This window comes from Neoarius graeffei, chromosome 26 (assembly GCF_027579695.1).
Source record: "Neoarius graeffei isolate fNeoGra1 chromosome 26, fNeoGra1.pri, whole genome shotgun sequence".
Classification (NCBI taxonomy): domain Eukaryota; kingdom Metazoa; phylum Chordata; class Actinopteri; order Siluriformes; family Ariidae; genus Neoarius; species Neoarius graeffei.
In genome coordinates, this window is record NC_083594.1 from 46454071 (window position 1) to 46478794 (window position 24724).

General features: G+C 42.2%; 1 protein-coding gene across 2 annotated transcripts in view; it reads left to right on the forward strand.

Moving 5' to 3' along the window:
• The window catches only part of cdh4 (cadherin 4, type 1, R-cadherin (retinal)), a 574783-nt gene that overhangs the window by 510108 nt on the left and 39951 nt on the right, over positions 1-24724 (forward strand). For both annotated transcript variants that reach the window (XM_060910366.1, XM_060910367.1), the window contains exon 8: positions 11463-11635. In XM_060910366.1, the coding sequence (XP_060766349.1) occupies positions 11463-11635 (173 nt within the window). The remainder of the gene's footprint in view (positions 1-11462; positions 11636-24724) is intronic.

The window sequence follows — 24724 nt, forward strand, 5'->3', positions numbered from 1 at the left end:
ACACCCTGGACAAGTCGCCAGGTCATCACAGGGCTGACACATAGACACAGACAACCATTCACACTCACATTCACACCTACGGTCAATTTAGAGTCACCAGTTAACCTAACCTGCATGTCTTTGGACTGTGGGGGAAACCGGAGCACCCGGAGGAAACCCACGTGGACACGGGGAGAACATGCAAACTCCACACAGAAAGGCCCTCGCCGGCCACGGGGCTCGAACCCGGACCTTCTTGCTGTGAGGCGACAGCGCTAACCACTACACCACCGTGCCGCCCTGTAAGGTTCATATTCAGTGATATTTATAGGTGACGCCCACTTTGGGCTTAGATATGAATATTTGGAGCACTAAACAAATCCAGATCCATTTAGTGTCATTGCGTTCCACCCCGATCTGTAAGACAGAGCCGTGCTTTCTGTAACATCCTGTTTACTTTGCCGAAATATGACTCTCAGACTCGAGTCTGTTCTCGCAATCTTATAATTGACCCTCAAAGCAGGGTTCCTCTTAAGCTTTGTTGAAGTTAAAAAGCCAAGCAGGCTGCTCGGGATTAAAAAAAAAAAAACGTCCGAGAGTGCACTTGGGTGCCCAATTTTTCCGATGGGGAGTGGGTGGGTGGGGAGGGGGGGGGGGGGGAGTTTGCAAACATTACAAGAGGAGGTTTAAGCGCTTTTTCCCCAGGCCAGCAGAGCCACGGGCTTCATTACACTTTCACGACGGCTCTCTGGAGAAGAGGAAAATGGGGATAAAGATGGATGAGAGCGAGCAGGAAAGAGAAACAGACGCAAAGATGTTTCAATTGGCTTAATGGACACGGAGCGAGGCTTGGACCCTGGCTCCTTTTGCAGGAGAGCCCATTTGCCTTATTATGGTCCTCAAAGGAGCTGTAGTAGCAGCACAATCCTACGCTGAAAGATTTACAGGGTGGAGAAGGGTAAAGACCGGACACAGCATCTTCAAATAGTGCAGACATTGCTGCTGGCTTTTAGGAATACCTAAGTGGTTTTTGCAGCTCGTCAATTTGAGCCACTCAAGAGCGCAGAGCTTGATATAGGTTATATTTCTAAACAAAGCTGTGGATGTGACAGAAATGATGGACTCTGAATAAGAACTCTTATCATGCATTTACTGTGGGGAGATGATGGTGATGGAAAAGAGACCAGACGTTTTCTACAACAGGCACAGCAGCGTGTCGTGAACTGAGAAGAACCAGAGCGGTTGTCGGAGATCATCGCCGTCGCAGTGCGATGAAGATTTCCGGTTGGAATGAAGCAGAAATCGAATTGAATGTTAAATTGTATCAAGAAAATAAACAATTTACAGGATGCGTTCCCACTTCACACCTACTGTAGGCTCTAGATTCATCTCGACCCTGACCAGAATAAATGATTTATTTTTTTTTTTTTTATTTTAAGCTAATTTATTTACATGACATTACGGGCCGTCTTACCCAGAGCAGCCTGGAGAGCAGTTAGGGGTTAGGTACCTTGCTCAACGGCACTTCAGCCATTCCTGCTGGTCCAGGGAATTGAACCAGCAACCTTTTGGTTGCAAAGCTGCTTCTCTAATCATTAGGTCATGGCTTCCTAATTATTATAGAGGACAGCTCTGCTTATCTCTATAAACTACGAATGATATATATTTCTATCCACATTCACTGGATATGAGCAATCGCACGCTCTGATTGGCTACTCTACAACAAGGATATCAGCTCATATACCAGGGGCGTGTTTAGCCTATTTTTGGGGGTGCTCAAGCACCCCCAAAAACGAGCTCAGCACCCTCAAAACCACTGCTTTTGGACGTAATTTTCAGAAATAAGTGCCCTTGCGCACTGCGCAATGAATGTGTGCGCGGGCGTGTGTGTGTTCTTGAATTCACCTGTTACGTGATAGTTCTATGAGCAGTAAAATCCCTCTCCTCCTTGCGTCCCCTCTGATTGGGTTGCCTGTCCGCGCGAGTGCTTGCTACGACGTGGTGGTTTTTTTAACTGGATTCCACGCCGATGAGGAACTCGAAGTAGCACCTGAGTATTACTGGCATAGCGAGATGTGAAAGTACGGACTGGAGTTACAATTTTTAAACACAACACAATAATATGCATAATGCAATATTGATGTTCCCTGGTCTATGAACAGAATGATAAAAACGACATTTATCATCCATATCGAGATACTTTTGTGCAGAGCTGTACAAGTGCTACGGTGCTCGACCACCGTGTGTTAGTCAATTTTATTTAATGTAACATAGCGTTTACGTTTGCTTATCATTCTTATCATGCTTATCAACAAAAAATATAAACTAATGTAAAATCATAATAATACACACTATTATTACACAATACACAATAACACATTAATTAACAATTACCACTGTTCAAAATGAATAGCTCCAACATTACAAATGCAGTAGTAGGTCTTGTTTAGTTAAAAATATAACGTAAATATTTGTGTCAGTGGTTGTAAATGTGTAGATATCATAGTTTATTGGGTCAGCTTCTGTTAAAACATTGCATAAGTCTAGTCTTGTCTAGTCTAGTCTTCTTGTCTAGTTAAGTCTAGTCTAAATGCGGAATAAACGCGGAAACACTGTCATTCAAGCCAGGTGCCTCTGTCAGCTCTGGGGGCTAAGCACCCCCAAAGATCAGATGCTAGAATCGCCCCTGTCATATACCATGAGTAGAGAAAAACAAAATGGCGGAGCGTGTTGCTGAACCAACCAAGGACAAAATAAAAACTCTACTCGAAAACCCCAAAAATAAAAAAAAGCGCAACAAAATATGGAATAAAACTATTTGATATCTTTGTTTGTTTTTCAAGAATTATTATTATAGCATTTTTCACAAATTGCTCCTCTCATTTCGCCGGTTTGTTTACATTCTAAGCGGAAATGATTTTGTCGGACGTTTTGTATAAAGTTTATATTTATCGAATTTGCAAAAAATAAAAATGCTCTGTTTTTCAAAATCCAGTGAACGTAGATGGAATAAAGCAGTTATTCCACTCAATCTCGTCGTACATGGTGCCTCGTCGGCTATCAGCTCATGTACGACTCGATTTTGTGGAATAACTTAAATATAAATAGCAGTCACAACATGCATTTGCCTCGTTATTTTCATTTTGCTGAGCAAAACTTTGCAAAGGAAGCAGTTAGTATAGGTGATCGTATGGGGCCGAGTAAAATTAAGGATTAATTTCACAAGTGATTTGAAAATTGACTGAGTCGCGAAGCGACGAGGGCAATTTCAAAACTTCGAAATCACGAGTTAAATTGATCCTTAATTTTACGAGGAACCATACGATTACTTGTTTATAATATATAGGGCCAAATTCATACTTCGGAAGCCATTCAAGTTCACAATATTTGTCATTCACGTTTTCTGAACCAATCAGGGCGCAAGACTATTTTGCACGTTTGAATCAGTTTCTAAAGCGTCTTTCATCATGACACGGCGACACGACACGAGGATTTTGGACAGGATTTTAACATTCAGGATTGATCCCGGATATTTCTCTTGTCTCAGATGCCGATCCAGTGCTGCCTGCATTACTTTGAGAGTCTGGTTCATAGTTTTTCGCATTTTCTTTCCTCACTTCTGCATAAAACTGCAATAGCACCCTGTCTAACTCGCAGCATTTGTATGCCACTAGAGAGTTGTTTAATTGTCTTTCTGTGGCCCATTTCTTAAACACGGAAAGCCAAAAATTTGTACTTTTTTGGTATTTTAATTTTCGCTTGCAGCTTTCAATTGGTTTATCATTTCTTCGTCAAATATAGCGAAACGCGGCATTGCTGAGTCGGCCATTTTGTTGACAAAATTTGCTAATTTTTGTAACCGTAACCAAGCAACAAACTAGCCAATAGCATTTCAGAAATACGTCCCCGTGTTAAGGAAAAAAAGCCCTCCTTGATTGACCAGTCAGAGTTGAGTAATTTGGCCCTATGTATTATAAAGCTCATTAATGTTACCATCTTAGACCCCGTCCACACGTAGCCGGGTATCTGCTAAATCGAAGATGTTTTTCTACGTTTTGGCCTGTTCATCCACATGAAAACACATCAAAAACGAATATTTAAAAAAACTCCGGGCAAAGTGAAGATTTTTGAAAACTCCGTGTATGCCTTTTCGTGTAGACAGAGATAACCGGAGTTTTGCGTTTTAGAACGTCACAATCTGCGCCAAAAAAATGACAACAAATCTGCCCTGACGTCAAACGTGCCACCTTTGTTTACTGCAGAAGCCAGATTAAGCATGGACAAAGAGTAATGGATCGGAGTAGTGCCTTGAAAGCGTTAATTATTGTGCAGGTGCTATTTACATGTTTAATTTTAGAAGCCCAACTACTGACAAGATTCCCAATCAACGTTTTCTTGCGTCTTTTGAAGTTTATACTCCAAAATTGTGTTTAGAAGCAATTCTGTCTCCGAGTCTGTCCAGACGAACGAGCTTGGCGCGATGTTTTATGTTTAGGCGGAAGTGACGCCAACAGAGGGCTATTCTGATGTGATTGGGGGTAGGATTTGGGGAAATAATGCCATCTACAGGTTTGGAATGCTTATGAATGTGATTGAAAACGCAGATGTTCGGTTATGTGTGGAAGGGATTTTTTTCGAAGACGAGGTGGTGTGGATAAAACATTTTTATAAACGGATGGGGGGAAAATGTTGGGTTTTAAAAATACCCGGCTACGTGTGTACATGGCCTTAGTTTTACTTCACCCTGATCAAGAAACGCAATGCACGTTTTTTGTTTTAAATTATTTCTTTAAAATCAAGAAATGAAGTTGCAGCCGAATAAAAATTTCTTAGACTGTATTGTCCAAGAACTTCCTGTTGCTTGTTGTCCAAATTCTTTTGAAGGTCATGATTTTGGAGGTCCCGTCCTTCCCGTCTTGCACTTTTTTTCCCCCCGCAGCAAATGCTTTGTGTCCACTTTTATTCTGCTTTGTGTGTTGATGTTCCATTTCCTGTCTGGCCACTTTTACGCATCTCAATTTAAATCGAAAAGCAATTACATTTCTGAATTAGTTTTGAATTAAACGCTTGGAGGTTAACTGTTTTCTGCGTCGTTTTCACTCGCAGTGAATAATCCGTGGACAGAATTCCACTCATTGAAAACTGAAAGTGACATTTGACATTCAATTCAGCGTTCCCTTTTTCTGTCGCTCTCTTTCATGGCGTCTACGAGTTTGACAGGCAATCGAGCGATCCTCTGCGTCCCCTCCCTCCTTCTCCTTCTTTCAGTTTTGCTTTTTTGGTGGTTCATTTTAATGTTGGCCCATCTGAAGAGGCCATAATTGTTTTTCATGCTCTGCCTTTGTTCTCTTGTCTCCTCTGGCTGGGTGTCAGATCCTGCTCAGAAATGTAATGAAGTTTGAAATAGAACCCTCAGCCTTGATTATCCTTTCATAGGTGTTTTGTCATGGAAATGTCTCCGAGCAATTACGCCAGATCCAGTGCCTCCTGTGAAGATGTAGTCAGTCATTAAAGCCTTAAATCAATATCTGCCAAAACAGCATCGCACGTCTCACAAACAGCTCAGAAATGTTATTACGGGCTTGAGCGGGTGCCCCCTTCAAGGAAGAATATTTAAGCAGATGGCCGTGAGTTCTAATCCCAGGACTGCCAGAAATCTACCAGCTCTTAAGAAAGGGCTTTAACCACTGGCTGCTCAGATAAATGACGGAAACGGACTCGTAAATTGCGACGTGTCGGCCAGATGAGAAGCTGATTTCATGCAAAATTAACCTGATTTCATGAGAAATCAGTACAGCTTCAACAAATGATACAAGACGTTCAGTCTACTCCATCTCTTTCTGTTTACGTTCACTTTTATTTTCATACGACCTTTTACCTGACACTCGTTACACAATGTGCGCAATCGAGATATGAATCCGGAATGATTGACAGTTGCATCTATTAATTTTAAACACACTGATATTAACTGACCTGGAAATGGTTTCACTTTTTCACCTCAATGTTCAACATTATTTTAATCACTTTGTAATGATCGTTACCATTAAAATTATTTGTCAAGCGTTAGATTTGACACTTTATTTTTATCTCCAACAAAAAAAAAATTTTCTTCTTTTTTTTCCAGAACAGGCCATTTTGACTGAACACTGGTAGCCCAAATTTCAGTGCATCCCTCATTAATGTAGTTAATTGGTCTTTCACTCAACAGCATGACGGATGTTTGGCAAATTTATCTAGACCGCTAAAGCTTCGTTTCTTCTCAGCTACTGTCGAATTTGTTTTGCTTTACGGTTGCGAGGGCTGGACCCTCACAGCTGCATTGGAGAAATCCCTAAATGGCACAAGTTCCATCCCTTTCCATCATCTCAAATTGATTTTCCAGCTTGAAAGATCATGTTTTGAGTTCATTAAAGTGGAATAAAATTAATTCCACGCATGTCTGATTTCGCTCATATCAGACAAGTGCTGTATATCGTCATCATTGTGAATGCGGCCTCAGCCGAGCTATACGCCTGGTGGCCCAGTCATCACAACTGTTAATGCACGATGTCCGTTCAGAGAGACTCTGAGCCCGTGTCCGTTATTAGCACCCACGTGCAATGAACCGGTGCTACAGGTGCTCTAGCCCCTGCCCCTTTTCTGTTTGCTGTCCAAAGTGCCCTTTTCATAGGGACTGTTTTGTTGTTTTTTGTTTTTTTTAAAATATTTGTAAAAGATAAGCTAGCTCCAAGGGCGGCATAGTGGTGTAGTGGTTAGCGCTGTCGCCTCACAGCAAGAAGGTCCTGGGTTCGAGCCCCGTGGCCGGCAAGGGCCTTTCTGTGTGGAGTTTGCATGTTCTCCCCGTGTCCGCGTGGGTTTCCTCCGGGTGCTCCGGTTTCCCCCACAGTCCAAAGACATGCAGGTTAGGTTAACTGGTGACTCTAAATTGAGCGTAGGTGTGAATGTGAGTGTGAATGGTTGTCTGTGTCTATGTGTCAGCCCTGTGATGACCTGGCGACTTGTCCAGGGTGTACCCCGCCTTTCGCCCGTAGTCAGCTGGGATAGGCTCCAGCTTGCCCGCGACCCTGTAGAACAGGATAAAGCGGCTAGAGATAATGAGATGAGAAGTTAGCTCCAACATCAATATTCTCTACAATTTGACAATAATATATGAAATTATAGATTTATAAAATAACGTTTTTCTATGTAAATGCGGGCATCAATCCGTGACGTCATGCATTCAGTGAACCTCCATGCAGAAAGCGCATGCAGGCGGTTGACAGTGGGAGACAGTGCGAGGAACGGCATGGTAAGGTCACACTGAAAGTCTCCTTTCATTTCTTATCTGAACATGCAATATTGTGCAGCTTAGAACACAACAGTAAATGCGTAGGGTTGTTTATCATTTAATGAAGCCGCCTAGGCTATATTTAAACCGTTTGCTCCATCCATTTCATTAACGTGGCAGATTCGGAAACTTTAGTTTGAATGACGGCGTTAATAACATATTCTAGCAGCTTCGAAAACTTAAGGCTGAATGACGACGTCCACAACGTATTCTATCAAGACACACAGAATGTTCAGTTGCAATTGAAATTTAGTTTTGAATAAAGTTAACTTGTGTGAAAAATTTGTCCTAAGTGCCCTTTTTTGAATGTTGAGCCCCTGCCCCTCCAAAGGTCTTTGCATGGCCCTGGTTATTAGTGTGTCTAGAAAGGTGGCTGGAGGGCGGCCCCTCCTCAGATGACCATGGGTTGGGCGTCACAGCACCAGCTGACTTGTGGGAAGGTCAGGGTGGCGATAACAATGACCAACAAGGCCAAGCCTCCTGTATCCAATCTCGTCCGAGATACTGTTCACTCTGCAGCTCCGAATTGGTGATATAGTCAGGGATGTGATTTTTCCGCGAATTCGCGGAATTCCGCTTTTTTCACCTCAAAACTTGAAGAAAAATTTTTTTTCCGATTTTTCCCTCATCCACATTCGTATCCTATTCGTTCTGACTTTGTTTGAAAGATGGCAGCCTCGGCTTTGCATCTTTACGCTCAATCACGGAGGCTGCCATCTTTCAACTCTTTGTTTGAAGCGAGCTTACGTACAGCTATCTAACAAGCGCGTTCATTGGTTGTTACAGAGCGATGAGCCAATCACGTACCTCGTTTCATCTCAATGACGTAATTGCGTAAATGACGTAATTACCGCAATGAGATGAAACGAGGTACGTGATTGGCTCATCGCTCTGTAACAACCAATGAACGCGCTTGTTAGATAGCTGTACGTAAGCTCGCTTCAAACAAAGAGTTGAAAGATGGCAGCCTCCGTGATTGAGCGTAAAGATGCAAATCGAGTTAAAGAAATCGACAGAATAGTGAAAAAAAAGTTCCGCTGGGAATGGTTGGAGAAAAACCGCGGCTCGCCTCGGGGCGAATTACGTCACAAGGCGGGGGGCTAGCGGGCCCTGCTCGCGCTGGTTCTTTGGGGTGAGAGAGTGAGAGTGTGTGTGTGTGTGTGTGTGAGCGAGCGAGAGAGAGCGTGTGTGTGAGAGTGAGCGAGTGTGTGTGTGTCAGAGTTGCATGTTGACCATTAAATTGGCTTGAATTTGTTAATCATGACAAGTTTTTTCTTGTGTGTTTGCTTGCCATTTTAGTACAGTTTTTAAGTCAGAAAACCCCAGAACCCAGGAGCTTCGGGGGGCTTCCCCACTTGTCCCCCCACCAGGCCGCTGTCCTGGACCAGCTGGGGGCCTGCGGCCCCCAGACCCCCGGCTAAAATTTTCAGATAATTTCACCAGCCCCAAATCACATCCCTGTATAGTTTCTCCAGCTGATGTTAAGTACCCTAGGGAGCATGCACAGGTACTGTAGGTGCCATTAGGGATTTCTCCAATGCAGCTGTGAGGGTCCAGCCCTCACAACCGTAAAGCAAAACAAATTCAACAGTAGCTGAGAAGAAACGAAGCTTTAGCGGTCTAGATAAATTTGCCAAACATCCGTCATGCTGTTGAGTGAAAGACCAATTAACTACATTAATTAGGGATGCACTAATTTGGTCAAAATAGTCTGTTCTGGAAAAAACACACCAAATTTTGTTGGAGATAAAAATGAAGTGTCAAATCTAACACTCGACAAATGATTTTAATGGTAACGATCATTACAAAGTGATTAAAAATGATGTTTGCTGTTGAACAGCTTGAACATTGCGGTGAAAAAGGGAAACCATTTCCAGGTTTCTACAAGGAACATTAAACAAGTAATGGGTTAAAGGACTATCAGGAAAAAGTACTGCTTCAGGTTTTTACTCCCCACCAGGCTTGTCGTACTCGAATCTGACTCGTGACTTGAACACTGATGACTCGGACTCGTGCATTAACTGCATTCGGACTTGTAAATCGGAGACAAGGACTCTGATTTTTTTTTCTTTATTTTTTGTAACATGCCATAATAGTTTGGCATAAGATATTTATATCTACATTAATTTGTATACTAATTTTGTGCAAGAGAATGCACATTGACCTGTTCGTACGTCATGTTCAGGAACAAACTAACGTTAGCGGCGCTAAAACGCCTGGAGAGAACGCCCCTAGGATTGTCCGCTTTGCTTATACAGACTTCTCGTGCAGTGGGAAAAGATGCACTGCTACAATATGTGTTCCATATGTAGAAGAACTATCGAGGAGACGACGGGGACCACCTCGAACTTCAATCGTCATTTGGCAATACTCCACCCAGAGAAGGAAGTGACACGCTATGTTCATTGCTCTGTTGATGGCGTGGTTTGCTTGCCGAGCGATGAACTAGCTAGCGTTAACCCTCTCTCGTGTTATTTGCCCTGTTGATAGTGGGCGGGGCTTGTGTCGGACTCGACTTGAACACTGGGGACTCGGACTGGAGGTTTAGTGACTCGACTACAACACTCGACAGGACTACACGTTATTCTTCTTCAAGGCTGGCACGTCTGCATATTTGTTGTGCGTATGTACAAAAGCTAATTCTGCTTTCGTAATACCGTAACCTTCGTATTTTATTTCCTTTCGTTATTTTTGTCATGGGCGGCACGGTGGTGTAGTGGTTAGCGCTGTCGCCTCACAGCAAGAAGGTCCTGGGTTCGAGCCCCGTGGCCGGCGAGGGCCTTTCTGTGCGGAGTTTGCATGTTCTCCCCGTGTCCGCGTGGGTTTCCTCCGGGTGCTCCGGTTTCCCCCACAGTCCAAAGACATGCAGGTTAGGTTAACTGGTGACTCTAAATTGACCGTAGGTGTGAATGTGAGTGTGAATGGTTGTCTGTGTCTATGTGTCAGCCCTGTGATGACCTGGCGACTTGTCCAGGGTGTACCCCGCCTTTCGCCCGTAGTCAGCTGGGATAGGCTCCAGCTTGCCTGCGACCCTGTAGAAGGATAAAGCGGCTAGAGATGATGAGATGAGATGAGATTTTTGTCATGAGAATTGTGACAGATTTCCTGGCATGTTTGTGAATTTGAAAGAATTTGAACAATCGAGTATGACCGAGAGATTTCCTTCCATTGTATAGTAAAAAAAAATTGTAAGAAGCAGCTTTGAACTTGTTTTGCAAGATATCAAGTTTGTCTCAGACTTGGTCTGTGGAATATTTTGTCCAGGTTGACACCAGGTGATAGACGTTTTGAGCAAGTTTTGACCAACTTTATCAGCGTCACACATGGTCATGTTTTGTGGGTTCGTCCGTACAGCTTGCCATTTGGAGCGATTGCTGATAGGGTTTGTTTTTTGAGGAGACCGGAGACTTGGAGGCCACTGATAGAGAACTACCAAGTGGCTGGAACATAACTTGAACAGAATGGCATTAGCGAAGAGCGCCAGAGTGACATTTCGCCCACGTCGAGGGAAATAGCGAGCTGTATTCCTGGGTGTACGTGCACACAGGGACCATAATTGCTTGCCCACATTTGAGATGGTGGGTGACAAGCTTGTCGAAATCAATAATCAGGCTTTCGGGGTTAAAGGCCATGAAGTACACTGCCCACACACACAATTAAGTCATGCTCAAATTGCTGTGTTTATGTTGAAGAACACCTAGCAAGTGCTACATTAAGCCTGGTGTGTTAATGGGATGAGCGAATGGAGGTGATACAGCGAGAGACGTATCCAGAAACTTTACAAGTGTGAATCAGTTTAAAGCAGTGCTATGCTAATGGCTGAAACTTGCTGAGGATTTTATAGTAAGGAGAACAAGGTCGATAAGAAGCAATGTCAAAGATCAGAGGAATTTGATAACACTTTATTTCCTATTTAGAGATTTATCTGCTGAATCACTGAGCCATTATTTTCCTCATCAGACAAGATGATGGCGGTGACGAGAAATCGCATATGCTTGCGTGGATTGTGCGTCTGTCCGTAATTAGTCATTTCTACACTGACAGAGGCGCAGAAATGACATTTTGCCAGTGATCCAAACAAAAGAACACGTTTTCTTTTTATTTCAAGCCATTTTACTAGCGATTAATTCAAAAGAGCTTCACATTCTCTCTGCAGGCACGTCAGTGATGCGCGTGACCGCGATCGACGCCGATGACAGCACGATGCCCAACGGCCTAGTGCACTACAGGATCCTGAATCAGAGTCCACACATCCCCATTCCCAACATGTTCACCATCAACGGAGGGACGGGTGAGATCAGCACCATCGCAGCAGGCCTGGACAGAGAGGTGTGCCGTTATTCTTTCTCATTAACACACTCAGGAAAAAAAAGACATTTGGGCCATTCTCAGAAATTGTGATGAGGAACGGTAAAGATATTTTAAAAACATTTTTGTATACGCTAATTTTAGTTAATCCCTGTAAATATATTTAATAGAAAAAAGTATATTTCATGAATTCACAAAGCAAGAGATGGTGATATTATGAAAAAAATAATGCCCAGTTGTTGTCTTTACCGTTACCCATAATGTATTTACCGTTACCCTGTAGAGCAGACCTGGGCATTTTACGGCCCGTGGGCCGCATCCGGCCCTTTGGTTCATTCTGACCGGCCCGCGTAAGGTTAATTAGAAATTACAAAATAAACGTATTTTCTAATTTTACCTCATGCATGGACTAAATGTGCATTGCTTTTATTTTGAAGTTGTGTTCAACAAACCTAATCCCGCGATAACTACTTCCGTAATTTGTCCAGACCAACCACAAACTTGTATGTCATCCTTCAAACGGTCCAGCCAATCACATAGTGACGTCACCAGCAGGCACCGGAGCCCGAGCCGATCTGTAGATCTGATACCTACACCGAATTGACACGGCATCATTATTATAATATGATGTATCTTGCTTGATATTTGGAGTAGAAAGACAATATTGTGATGTCTGTATTGTGTTTTGGGGTGAATGTGACTGAAAAAAAAATGGTACAAACGTTCACATTTTGTTAACCATTGTTTTGGGAAATTTGATTGAATAAATGACATTTTTTATAAAGCAACCTCGTTTTTTCCATACTCTTACCAGTCTTAGCAGCTTGTAAAAACAATGTTATTTACTGCTTTAGATAAAGAAATACAATTAATATTATGCAGAATTTAGTTCAGCCTTTTGGTCCGGCCCTCCACAAAATTTTCTGTTTCTCATGTGGCCCCATGGAAAAAATAATTGCCCACCCCTGCTGTAGAGTAACAGTAAAGACGACATCTGGCATTTTTGGGTCACTGATTGCAGAAAAAAAAGATAAAATTATGTATTTATTATCCCATCCTAACTTGCTACTTGGCTAACTAAACTTTTTCAACATGCAGCATTGTTATCTTTATCATTTGGGGGTAACGGCAAAGACCGTTAATTTCCCTGACATCTCGACATTTCAATTTCATATTTACCTGATCAGTATCCTGGATTCCAGCATTCATACACCAGTGATTTTTTTTTTTTCAAAATGGCTGCTCAACATCCTGGTCCTTCCTCATGTAGCTGCACTGCCATCTATGGTCAGAGCCCTGAGTTACAGCATGATTTTACCATTTGGGTAACGGTAAAGACATCAATAAAGTACACATTCTTGTGCATATATTTTAGGCTAGACACCAAAAACCGTTGAAGCAAAGAGCATGATATTTTCCACAATAAAAAGTGAAGGTAATATTTCAGAAAGAAAAATGAAAATAAAAACAAAGGAATTATTTGAATTCAAATTTCACTAATCCTCATTTAGACCTATGGCGGTAATGACGTTTTGGTATATTTGGGCAAAATAAAATTTTTGCAAACGCAGACAAGTTGTTTCAATTTTTTTTTATTGCTCTGTTAAATTATTTCTTAAAATAAATGTGTAATAGAGGGCCAGGATTAATGGTTTTTGAGAAAAAACAAACAATGTTTAAAACTGAATTTGTTACATTTTCTGAGAATGGCCCATTTCTGTATGAAAGGCATTTCTGCTTAGCTCGGTGGTATTGAGGTCCGGCACATTGCAGGGTGACGAGCCTGACAAAACGAGCCTAAGAGGATCGATGCAGGAATAACACGGCTCATGATTAAAAGCTGAAAATAAAACAAAACAAAGATCCACAGAGGCTAGTGAGGTCAAATGAACAGTCACGTACATGTGTGGGATTCTGTAATTAATCGAAAATGTATTCTTTGGCTTCGACTGAAATATAACCAAACGCAGGCACATAAAATTGGTTAAAATTGGAAAACATATTTTCATAGCTCAGTGCCAAATATAATATTCCCATCCCAGTAAGCAGTGTTATACAGGGTTATAATTATCATGCCATTAATAATTCATACATAAAGCAAGTACTCTGAATCCTAATGATTCCTAGCAATTTAGTTTGATTACATATGAATAAAACTCTGAATGTTAACCCTTGGCCTTACTTTGGCCTTTTTCTGCATATTGGCTCATGCAGATTTGTCTAATTTTACATACTAGATAGACTTTGTAGTATTGTGAATGTGTACATCTGCAAGTGTGTGTATGTGTATAAGAACCTTAAAAACATTAATCTCCATGCTGGAGACGTTGAAACTTTGCCTTCTGGTTCAAAATGAAAGCCTTGCCAACGGCCAAAGCCTTGAGATGCTAAGGGCCGGGGCTCTGCTCTGCTTATTATTTTTGCCTAAAGGCTTCTCAGATCGAGCCTGCAGCTCTGATTTATCAACATATGCTCAAATACATGCGTCAAGGGCTGTGACCTCACTCCCACATTCCTCTCACTCTCACCCACCTGCTGATTAACAGGTTTCTGTAATCTCTCTCTCACACTTTTTTTCTTCCCCTCCCACTCTTTTTTGAGTCCTCTTTGTGTGTCGAGGTCTGTACAGATACGCAACATTTCTCCTAACCACTCTGTACTAATGTGTGGGGTCATGCAGGGGTCACTGTGAGTGAACCTGGAGCTTTTCGTCAGTTTGTGCTGTCTGATCCCTCAGTGTCACTGGGCAGCACGGTGGTGTAGTGGTTAGCACGGTCGCCTCACAGCAAGAAGGTCCGGGTTCGAGCCCCGTGGCCGGCGAGGGCCTTTCTGTGCGGAGTTTGCATGTTCTCCCCGTGTCCGCGTGGGTTTCCTCCGGGTGCTCCGGTTTCCGCCACAGTCCAAAGACATGCGGTTAGGTTAATATGGGACGACCTTGGGCTGAGGTGCCCTTGAGCGAGGCACCCAACTCCTAACTGCTCCGTGGGCGCTGTTAGCATGGCTGCCCACTGCTCTGGGTATGTGTGTCTGCTCATTGCTCATGTGTGCGTTCACTGCTTCAGATGGGTTAAATGCAGAGAGGAAATTTCACAAGTGTGTGATGAATAAAGTTTTTCTTTCTTTCTTTCTTTTCTTTCAGGGGCCATAACATTCACTCTCGCTCTCTCTGTCTCTCTCTCACTTACCCCTTTTCCACCAAATCAGTTCCAGGGCTGGTTCGGGGCTGGTGCTGGTTCACAACTCGTTCAACTTGCGAGCCAGCTGAGAACCAGTTTGCTTTTCCATAGCTCGCGGTGCTAAGGGAAGCCACGTCATTACGTCGCTGTATACGTCAGTTACGTCGCTACATTTGCATAAACCTTGGCGCGAATATCGAATCAAAAACAACACGGAAGAAGCAGCAGCAACAACAATAATAATAATGGATGACTTCGCGTTTGTACAGCTGCGGCTTCTCGTCGCTTAAAAATGGCGATCTTTCGCGGTCTTATTGTTGTTGGTCTTAACAACTCCGCCCCCCGCTGACATAAGCGGTTCTTTCCTCTGGCCCAGCAAAGAGTTGGTGCTAGCCTGAAACCGTTTTTTCTGGCTCCAAAGCCAGTTCTTTGTCAGTGGAAACAGAAAACCCGGTTCCAAACTAAGCACTGGTCCCGAACCAGCCCTGGAACTGCTTTGGTGGAAAAGGGGCATGTGTGTGCCCAGTATTTCTGGAGTAAGCTCCAAATCTACTACAGTCCTAAACCAGAGAAAGTATCAATGTGTTTTTGGGAAGCTTTCAGGAAGGTGAGACACCCCCCCCCCCCCCCCCCCCCCCCCCGGATTCATGAACTATTAATTAAGGCCCAGTCCCACAATAACGATAACTATAAATAAATCAGTCCCCTGCAGTTTATGTGGTTGGTGGTCACACCAGACCGATAACGATATCCCAGGCCTGGGTTTATCCATATCGGTGAGATTGCTTCTGGAGCCATTTTTCCAGGCCTGGACCTGATCCGATGAAACATCTGACCAATCAGGTAATTGTTTCCATGTGACGTTGTCTGAGCACGTGCTATTTTTCCCCGGGCATCTTTGTGCATCCTTGTCGCATCATGAAATCACGAAATACGGATTCACGGAAAATAAAAAATGTAATACAAAGTCTTTTATTCACGGATATGTGATTTTCCGTGAAATATCAATAGTAAATTAATAAACATACGGTATAAACGCAGGTAAGATATTTTAATTATGAACTTCAGCAGTCCAAACATTTAATTGTTTTCGACGACTTAATTTTTTATCCATGACGCATCATCTGTATGAAATCAGTTGCCAATCTGTAATATACTGAAACGTTCATGACCAATTTGTAAATTATTAGCACCCGTATTAAAATCCGTATTTTGTATCCCTTTTTTTAAAAAATTATATTTCCATAATCCGTGACCTGTCCGTATTATATCAACCACCGGAGTGTGTGCATGGGTTGTTTTGAAGTCCGAGCTGTGCAGTATGACCTGGAATAATGTGCTACTACTTGGAAAAAACTTCCATGTTTGTTCCTAAGTTGCATGTACTTATTTCCCTGAGTGTCCGGACCAAATGATATTATAGTCGGGATTATAGTTGTGGTGTTTCTGCTCCAGATTGGAACTAAACTCAGGCAGAGGTGTAGTGATGGGTGTTGTGGGACCGGGCCCTGAAGAACCAACTGAGCTCTTAAAAATCCCATTCTCTTTGTTGTAGGGATACTACTTGCTTTACCAGCAGTAATGCAGGAAGCCGAGCTCTGGATCAAACCCAAATCACTGTAATCATGTCAATTTAAAGGTGACGTACCTTTAACCCTTTCCACAAGTTATCGCACTTCCCTGAGGTCTTAATGAAATGTCTGTGACATGCTTTGGTCAATAGAGCAGAACGATAAAGCACCACAGCTCCATTCTCACCCTGTCTAAACAGCCCTGTTGAACACAGCCGGTTTGAGTACCTGTTTCTTTAAATGATAATGAGTCACTGCTCACCCCGCCCCCTCTCTTACGCCAGCCAATCAGGAAGCGCGTTGAAGATGAATATTCGTTCATTAAGGCAGTTCTCCAGCCATGAGTGGAGATGAAGGGGTGGGGTTATTCTAATGAGCTCCACTTGTGACATAGATAGGAGAGACGAATCTGAACGGCTAGTTGAGAAAAGCTCATGTTTTCTGAAATCGGCAGCTCAAAAGAAACAGACTAGGTGTCTTATTTCACAGTTTGTAGGTTGGTAGGCTCCAGATACCCAAATGGATGTGCACAAGCACTGAAAGTGTGTTTCATAATATATAATATGTCCCGTTTAATACTTAAAGGAGAACTGAAGTCATGTTTAAACTTGCTTTATTTCTTAGTTAACGTGTTATTCAAATACGTTTTCGGTTTTATCAGGGCTAATTTGGCCGCCAAAAATATCATTTTAGTAAACCATCTAATTTTGCAATAAAAATTGGGGGGGAAGGTTTCTTTTGCGACAATGACAGACCGGTTTACGGCGTTTGCGCCATGCTTACAAACCACGGCGCGAATCTTGTGCTCTTTAAACACGCTTTCGATATCAACGGTTTTGAAAAGGAGAATTTCGCGGTATGTCCGTGTCATGGAGGGACATCGTTCAGAGGGAGGACGGTGAGACCGACGATATCGAAAACATTTGACAAGGAAAACGGCATCAAAAATCCATGGAATTGGCGATGGCTGGAGTTTAAAGTCGGTAGTGAATGAGCACATACGGAAGATAAAAGAACCGGGGAAAGCTTACTGCATCTTGTGCCATCAGGATGTGAAGTACGGTTCTGGTGGAAGAACGCGTTTGGTTGACCATGTTAAAGGAAAAAAAACATGCAGAATTGGTGAAATTGAAGCTGTTGAACTGTAGATTACCAGGTAGACCATCTTGTTCACATTTATATATTCAATTTATTATAATAATAATAATAAACAGTTCAAATTAAATGGCATGGTTGAGAAAATATTTGCTTTCAGGAGATGCTTCAAATCTATCAATATACACAAAATCTGTTCAGCTTCAGGGGCCCTGCGGGTCCCCAGCTCCTGGGGGGCTGCTCCTCCCAGAACCCCTGCTAAAATTGTTTCCTCAGATTTTGTCATTTCTATTTCACAGCCCTGTTTTATTAACCTTATATCATGACTCGTATTGGCATATTATATTATATTACACTTATCGGCCTTTTCGGTTTTTAGCCGTGTTGAATGTAGTTCGTTTGGTCCACGGCAGGCGTCGCTTATCCGCGCGATCTTCACGAGACTTGTGCGAGACTTCAAACGTGAAGCGTCAGCACTGCCATTTTGAAAACTGTTTACACAGCGGCCAGATCGCCATATCGTTCCAGTTTAGATTACTTTTGAGATTTGCCAGCTTCATCAGTGATGGAGATTATTCCATATGACTTCGAACCAACGTGGAGTAGAGAAGAGCTGGAAAGATGACAAGATAAGGACGAGTCAGTCGCACTGGTATTTACGTCATTACTGTCGCACAATTAAAACGTGCTGGATCAGGCGGCTGGTGGGTTTTCAAAATAATAAATGCATGCATGTATTTTTGTGATAAATCCATATTATACTGAGCGCATTTCCCACATAATCCTCACTCAGGTTTCAGACAGCGCTACAAAATGGCGTCCACACTATATAGTGCCCTGTATAGTGAGTATGCAGCGATTTCGGACACAGGGAAAACTTCCAGCTTGATTACGTCAGCGTTCGAAGGAGGGCACGCACGTCTTTTGACAGCGTTGACAGATGTTGGTCAGTTTGATTTCCGCTGTACGTTTTACTTCCGTCCTACGATGTCTCGCACAGGTCTCAGCGAATCTCGTTTACGGCAATCGCTTCGACATACGGACTGATATATTACAGAGCGTATTTCAAACACTCATAACTTGCTATAGCAGCGACAAAATAGCGATCAGAAATGCATTCCGATATTTTATAAAAGGAGAAATAGAATTTTGATGATGGATAAATTTGCCTTCAGTTCTCCTTTAATACAGGAATAAGTTATATATTTTTTTCCCTATCTGTGCTCACATCCTGGTGAGATTTTAAAACATAACTGGCTCACGTGATGTGATCACAGTCACTCTACACACTTCCATCTAGTGTTTAGAAACTAGTATAAGCAACTGGGAAGTCATGGCCTAATGGTTAGAGAAACAGCTTTGGGACCAAAAGGTTGCTGGTTCAATTCCCTGAACTAGCAGGATTGGCTGAAGTGCCCTTGAGCAAGGCAGCTTAACCCCAACCGCTCCGGCAAGTGCGGTGGCGTACCTTGTGTCTGATTAGCCAAAGAAAAACTGATGTGATTATCAGTTTGGGCATTGAACCTGACTGACTGATAATTGTGTTTTGATGAGAAACGTAATATTTTGATGTCAGTTAGCACACATTCCCTATTTTTCACTGTAGATCTGCACAATGTAGGTCTAGATGCTACAACCGCTCTTTGTGTATCTCAGGATACATCCGAAGCAACACCCATTAATCACTCCACCTCCCACCTGTGCCATTATGCCAAACTAGGGCACACTGGGGTGTTTACATACCAACTGTTACTGCTAATAACACACCAACACATATATACATGTGTGTGTTTCTACACACACGGAGGGTACAGAGCGAGCAGAACGGATCACACATGCAGTCTCTTGCCATCAAAACGCCAATAAAAATATATGCTCCAGAACACAAAGTGCCTCAATTATGACAATAACCCCGTGCGGAGATAAACGAGCTGGGATGTGCATGTGCACTCATTTAATAGGACTCCCAGGAAGCCCAGAAGAGCTGGTGCTCCACTAGTGCAGTATTTAATCAAAAGCTCTGGAAATGTCAGCGTCCGCGCCACAGGACACGCCGTCAGATGGAGCTGGATAGTGCCGAGAGTCGAGAGATTTATCTCATGCATACACGCTCATCAGGAGGAGGAAAGGGCTTTCATCAGTAGCATGATCCTAATTGGAATATTTATGCAGTAATTAGTGGGGTGAAGAAGCCCAGACCAGGCGCATGAGGCTGCTGGGATTCGAGGATCACTGTAGTGTCATACAGGACTGATCAGAGGTGCAGAGCAATTAAACCTCTCGGCTAGAGAGGGGCTGACCTCTGCTCTAATCTCAACACTCTCACACACACACATTGTATTCGTTAAGAATCGTTAAAAATCATTTGGAGTTCCACAGGACTCCGTTTCGTTTTGTTCCTGGAGTTATTTTGGATGAGTGAGCAGCTAATGACGGCTATCTACTGTAGCTCCAGTTTGAGAAAATGCTGCTGTAGTTCTAGCTTTCGAAATGATTTCTACTTGGCACCTTTTATGAAATAAAACATCGTTCGAGTGAGCGTAATTTGATTTCGTGCAAAGACGTGAAGAAATTTGGAAGGAAAAAGTCAGCTGGTTGGATCTTTGGTGCGTAATGACTTTCACTTTGTATATTTTCTTCCACGACACAAAGATTCTTTGTTTTCTGTTTCCCAAGAGGAAGGTAACTTGTAAAGGAAATGAACTGATTGTGGAAACGAATTGCAAATTTGCATGAGTTGAAGTTATCAAACAAGGTCAAGGCTAGAGCTAGGGCTAGCAAGTTTTGTTTAGGTTCTTCAAGCTCTTCATTCATTCATCCAGCTTTATCCTGGTCAGGATCAGGGTGGATCTTGGGGTCTAGCCTGGGAACGCTGGGTACGTCCACACCACACACCAAAGGGCAATTTCTTCAGTTCTTTATAGAGTTCTTGACCATATTCACTTCAAATTCTATGCATCCTGGTTGCAACACGTTGGCCAAGCACCATGGCTACAGTTAGATTATTAGACCCTACTCGGCGTCATTTCGTTTCCACAATGCGTTTTTTTATTTGAATTGCGACTGACAAAGCAGCCAGAAGTTGCACGGAGAGTTGCTGATTTCCACCTAGATGCCGTCTCCTCCGATGACCTTCATGTTAAATAAAATGCAATATTTAAAAAAAAAATCACTGGCTGTACAAGATTAATACTGGCATTGAATTTGTGTATTTACTGTACAGCTTAATACATACACAAATGCTCCTCGGTCAAGCTGACATCACGAGTTTCGATCCAAGGTCTAACTCTCGCATAACTTCTAAATTACTTATTTACATCGAGTACTGACGTGCATGATTTACGTAGGTTTTTGAAATGTCGTCAGAAAAAAGTCAGAAGTTTTAGATGAAAGAAAAACTCGGAAAACGTTTCACGACTGAAGCACAGTAAGAAAGTAATTGCACTTTGTTCCTTCCCACCTCTCAGAATAAATAGACACAGTAATTAATATCAGCGTCTCCAAGCTGCAGAGTCCTCACGTCATACAACAGTGAATAAAATCCCTGTATAGGCAGATGTATAGACAGTATGCTGTTATTGTTCTTACTGGAAGGTAAAACCGCATACTCCATACTCCTGAGCTCCTAATGAGCCCCTGGCATGATGCCACCTGATTCCCCCCCTCCTCCAGAGTGCACGTCTATTACAGGCTGTGTGTCTCTGAACAGTGTGAGTCTGAGGAGGCCAGATTGTACAGACCGCTGCCTTTTCTTTACCTGCACTTGCCCACGGCGTGCACAGTGTGCGCATGTGCTCGCTCTTGATGTCAAGTCTGGGTGAGAAGGTGTCTGTTGTGCTGCGTCTGATTAAGGAATCGATCGGCACTTTGTGAACGAGTGTTTGTGTGCATAGAGGAGGATCAGAAGGTGGGTTTTCTCCTCCTACTCTCTCCTTCCTTTCCTCGTCTCTCGACAGACTGAGATTTGAAGACAGGTCAGAGCCCACTGGGCTGTGAAGTGCTTCTTATAACAGTTGACTCAGGAGCGAGTGTGCGTGCACGCGTGTTTCCATCTGCTCACTTGTATGTGTAAATGATGGTCACTCCGTGATGGATGGGTGTTTCCGTTCTCGCTCCTCAGACAGACAAGGCTAAATAAAGTAGTTGGGACAAACGCTGCATGTGCTCTTTCATCACACCAGCATGGCCTTCAGCACTCCTGCCGTCAGAGGCTGAAGACTGTGAATGTGATTTATTATGCAGTGACTTATTTCCTCAGCGAGAAGGAAAGAACCGACAAAATGATTGTTCGCGGTTAAAATCTCGAATAGAGATCCGGACTGTGTCGATTTGCATTCGTATTTCATTATTTCAAAAATGAAATCATTACAGCTGATTAAAGGACTACATGAAGATAAAGCTGCTCTAACAATTGGCCTCTGTTTTAGTAAATGGTTTTGCAAGTCAAATCATACTCCAAATTAATGCCATATTTTAAAAAGTTTCAGCAATGTTGATTATCTTCATACTTGCATGCATATGCTCATAAATGCCAATCACCTCTTTAAAAAAAAAAACACAAGCATGATCATGGCAATGAAGATTTACATTTAATGGCATTCAGAGGTGAGAACTGTGAAAGAGCACGTCCTAAACACGAGCTAAACCTTCCAGTATCGATCTCGGCCTTTGCAGTACGTCTGCTGCCACGTACACACATTAACACGTCCTTCTTTTATAGGGTGCCATTACTTTTGTCCTAATTGAATGCCTAGATTTATTTGTTTCGTACGGCTTTGTTTCCGATTGCTTTCTTTCAAGCCATTAATATAAAAGAGAGAATTTGACAAAATTTTCACTGAATTAATGTGTGGAATTGTTAGAAATAAAAATAAAGACATTATTTAATATTGACAGTGTAATAAATCCCTAAATGTTTGCAGTAACTCGACAGTTATAGGTTGACATTAAGTCTTTTTTTAGACATAAATTTACTCAGGCGCTCTCATAGGATCTAGGGATATAACAGTTCATCCAGTTTACAATTCGATTTTCCTACGATACTTTTTGAAGCAAAATTAAATGAAGAAAATTACAAAAAAAGCAACATTTATTTTCCTATTCTTTATCAACATAATTTTTTTTTTCATTTTCTTAATAACCAACAAGAAACATTTACCCACATTTGTAAAGCCTGGAGTAAAATATAATCGCCTATTGACTAAAATATTCCTTTGATTAAAAATGAAACTGTTAATAGGCCTTTTCTTAATAAACTTATAAACATTTGTACTTCCTCCATTTGTTTTTCCTTTCTTTATATTTCAGCAGTCTCTGATTTCTTGTTAAATCTATTTGTATAGTCAAGCGCACATCAGCTCTTTCCCATTTTAGATCTGTTTTTTGTGTATTTTCACGGCATTAGAGCTGTGTTACATCCGCCTACAGTGAAGTCATGTGCATTCCCTCTATTTAAATAATATTGGCTGGCATTGAGTGGTATATCAGATATATTCCATTCAGCTAGCACGATACTGAACGAGTCGAAGACGAGTAGCTGAATGGAATATATTTGATATCCCACAAAAAAAGCCATTATTATTATGTATACATGTTCCTTTCGGGTGTTCAACGCGTCTTTCTGTTTCAAAATTCTCTCAAAATTTTCCGTATTTAACAAAGCAAACCTGGCGGCCATGTTTGTTTACAAATTGTCACAGTCGCTCGCTAGCGCAGAAATTTTACTTCTCCGACATGAGACGTCATGTTGTCTTGACAACCATGCAGTATCATAAACCATATTCAATGCTGATTCCCATTGGGTAGAGTGACGTAATACACGTAGGATAAGCGATATGCTAACAATATTGCATGCTATCAAACCAAATGAATGAAACCTGCTAGAAGGGAATAGAACACGTTTTTATTCCATCGAAAAAGTGTCCTGTATGTATAATTATGTACAATACAGTTACAGCAAGGAAAAAACTAAAATGACGCAGCCTGATGATAATCGCGGTTCATCGATTCAGACTATCGTAACTTTGTGTCATGATTTTCATCGCACGATGCATCATTATATTCTGAGTAGGATGCGAAAGTTTTTCTGAACTAACTGGATTTTCTCATGTAAATTTTCCTGCGAATAAATTTGGCTATCTCTAGTTTGAGAATTGAGGCCCATTATTGCTCCAACCACCACCTAATCCACCTTTTCTCTTCATTCCACCAACCCTCTGGCCAAAGCCATTTTCTCAGTGCAGTGGTAACAGTATATTCCAAAAGGTGCTGGTGTAAATGCACTTTTCTTTTTTTCCAAGCAATTCATGCAAGCAGTTCAAACACTTGATTTTACATAAAGAAGCGTATCAACACCTACACTGATTGAATTCATCACGTCAGCTTGATGTGCAACATCCTGGCTGGATCAGAAGTTTCCTCCCACAATGCTGCCTTTGTAAATAACATCCAGGCAAATGACACAGTTTAACACCAACAGACATTTAAGAGCTGTTTCTTGTCAAGGTAACAATATCATGTAAATTTATAATGTTACACACAGGGTGGATAACAAATTACACCAGAACCTTCCAAGAAAAATAATTACCTGTCAGGTAGCAAAGGCAGTTACGCTTTCAGGCACTTAGCTTGCTTCGTCCTCATCCTTTCTGGAAGCTTTCTTTTCCTCAGCCGTCTTAATAGCTTGTCTTTGTTTTGAAGAGGATGTCGTTGTTAGAAATAGCAGCAACATCTTGTGGTCAGACGCCCTTGTGTTTGTAAGATACATCAAGACCATTTGCTGCAGAAAACATCAGAAATCTTACAATTACAGGCCTCAACGTTAACTTTTGACGCCTTTATGGCCTCAAAAATGTTTTGCCCCCCTTGAATTTCCTTTTGCCCTAAAATTCTTTTTGGTATTTCGGCAAGTTTTCAAGTACATGGTTCAAGGCAATGTTTTCTAGGGGTATAATTGAGTTATTTAGACAAAAGTACATGTTTAAATATATATATGTGTGTGTATGTATTTCTGCAACAGAAGAACAAGCCCTGAAAACATCTCATCTCATTATCTGTAGCCGCTTTATCCTGTTCTACAGGGTCGCAGGCAATCTGGAGCCTATCCCAGCTGACTACGGGCGAAAGGCGGGGTACACCCTGGACAAGTCGCCAGGTCATCACAGGGCTGACACATAGACACAGACAACCATTCACACTCACATTCACACCTACGCTCAATTTAGAGTCACCAGTTAACCTAACCTGCATGTCTTTGGACTGTGGGGGAA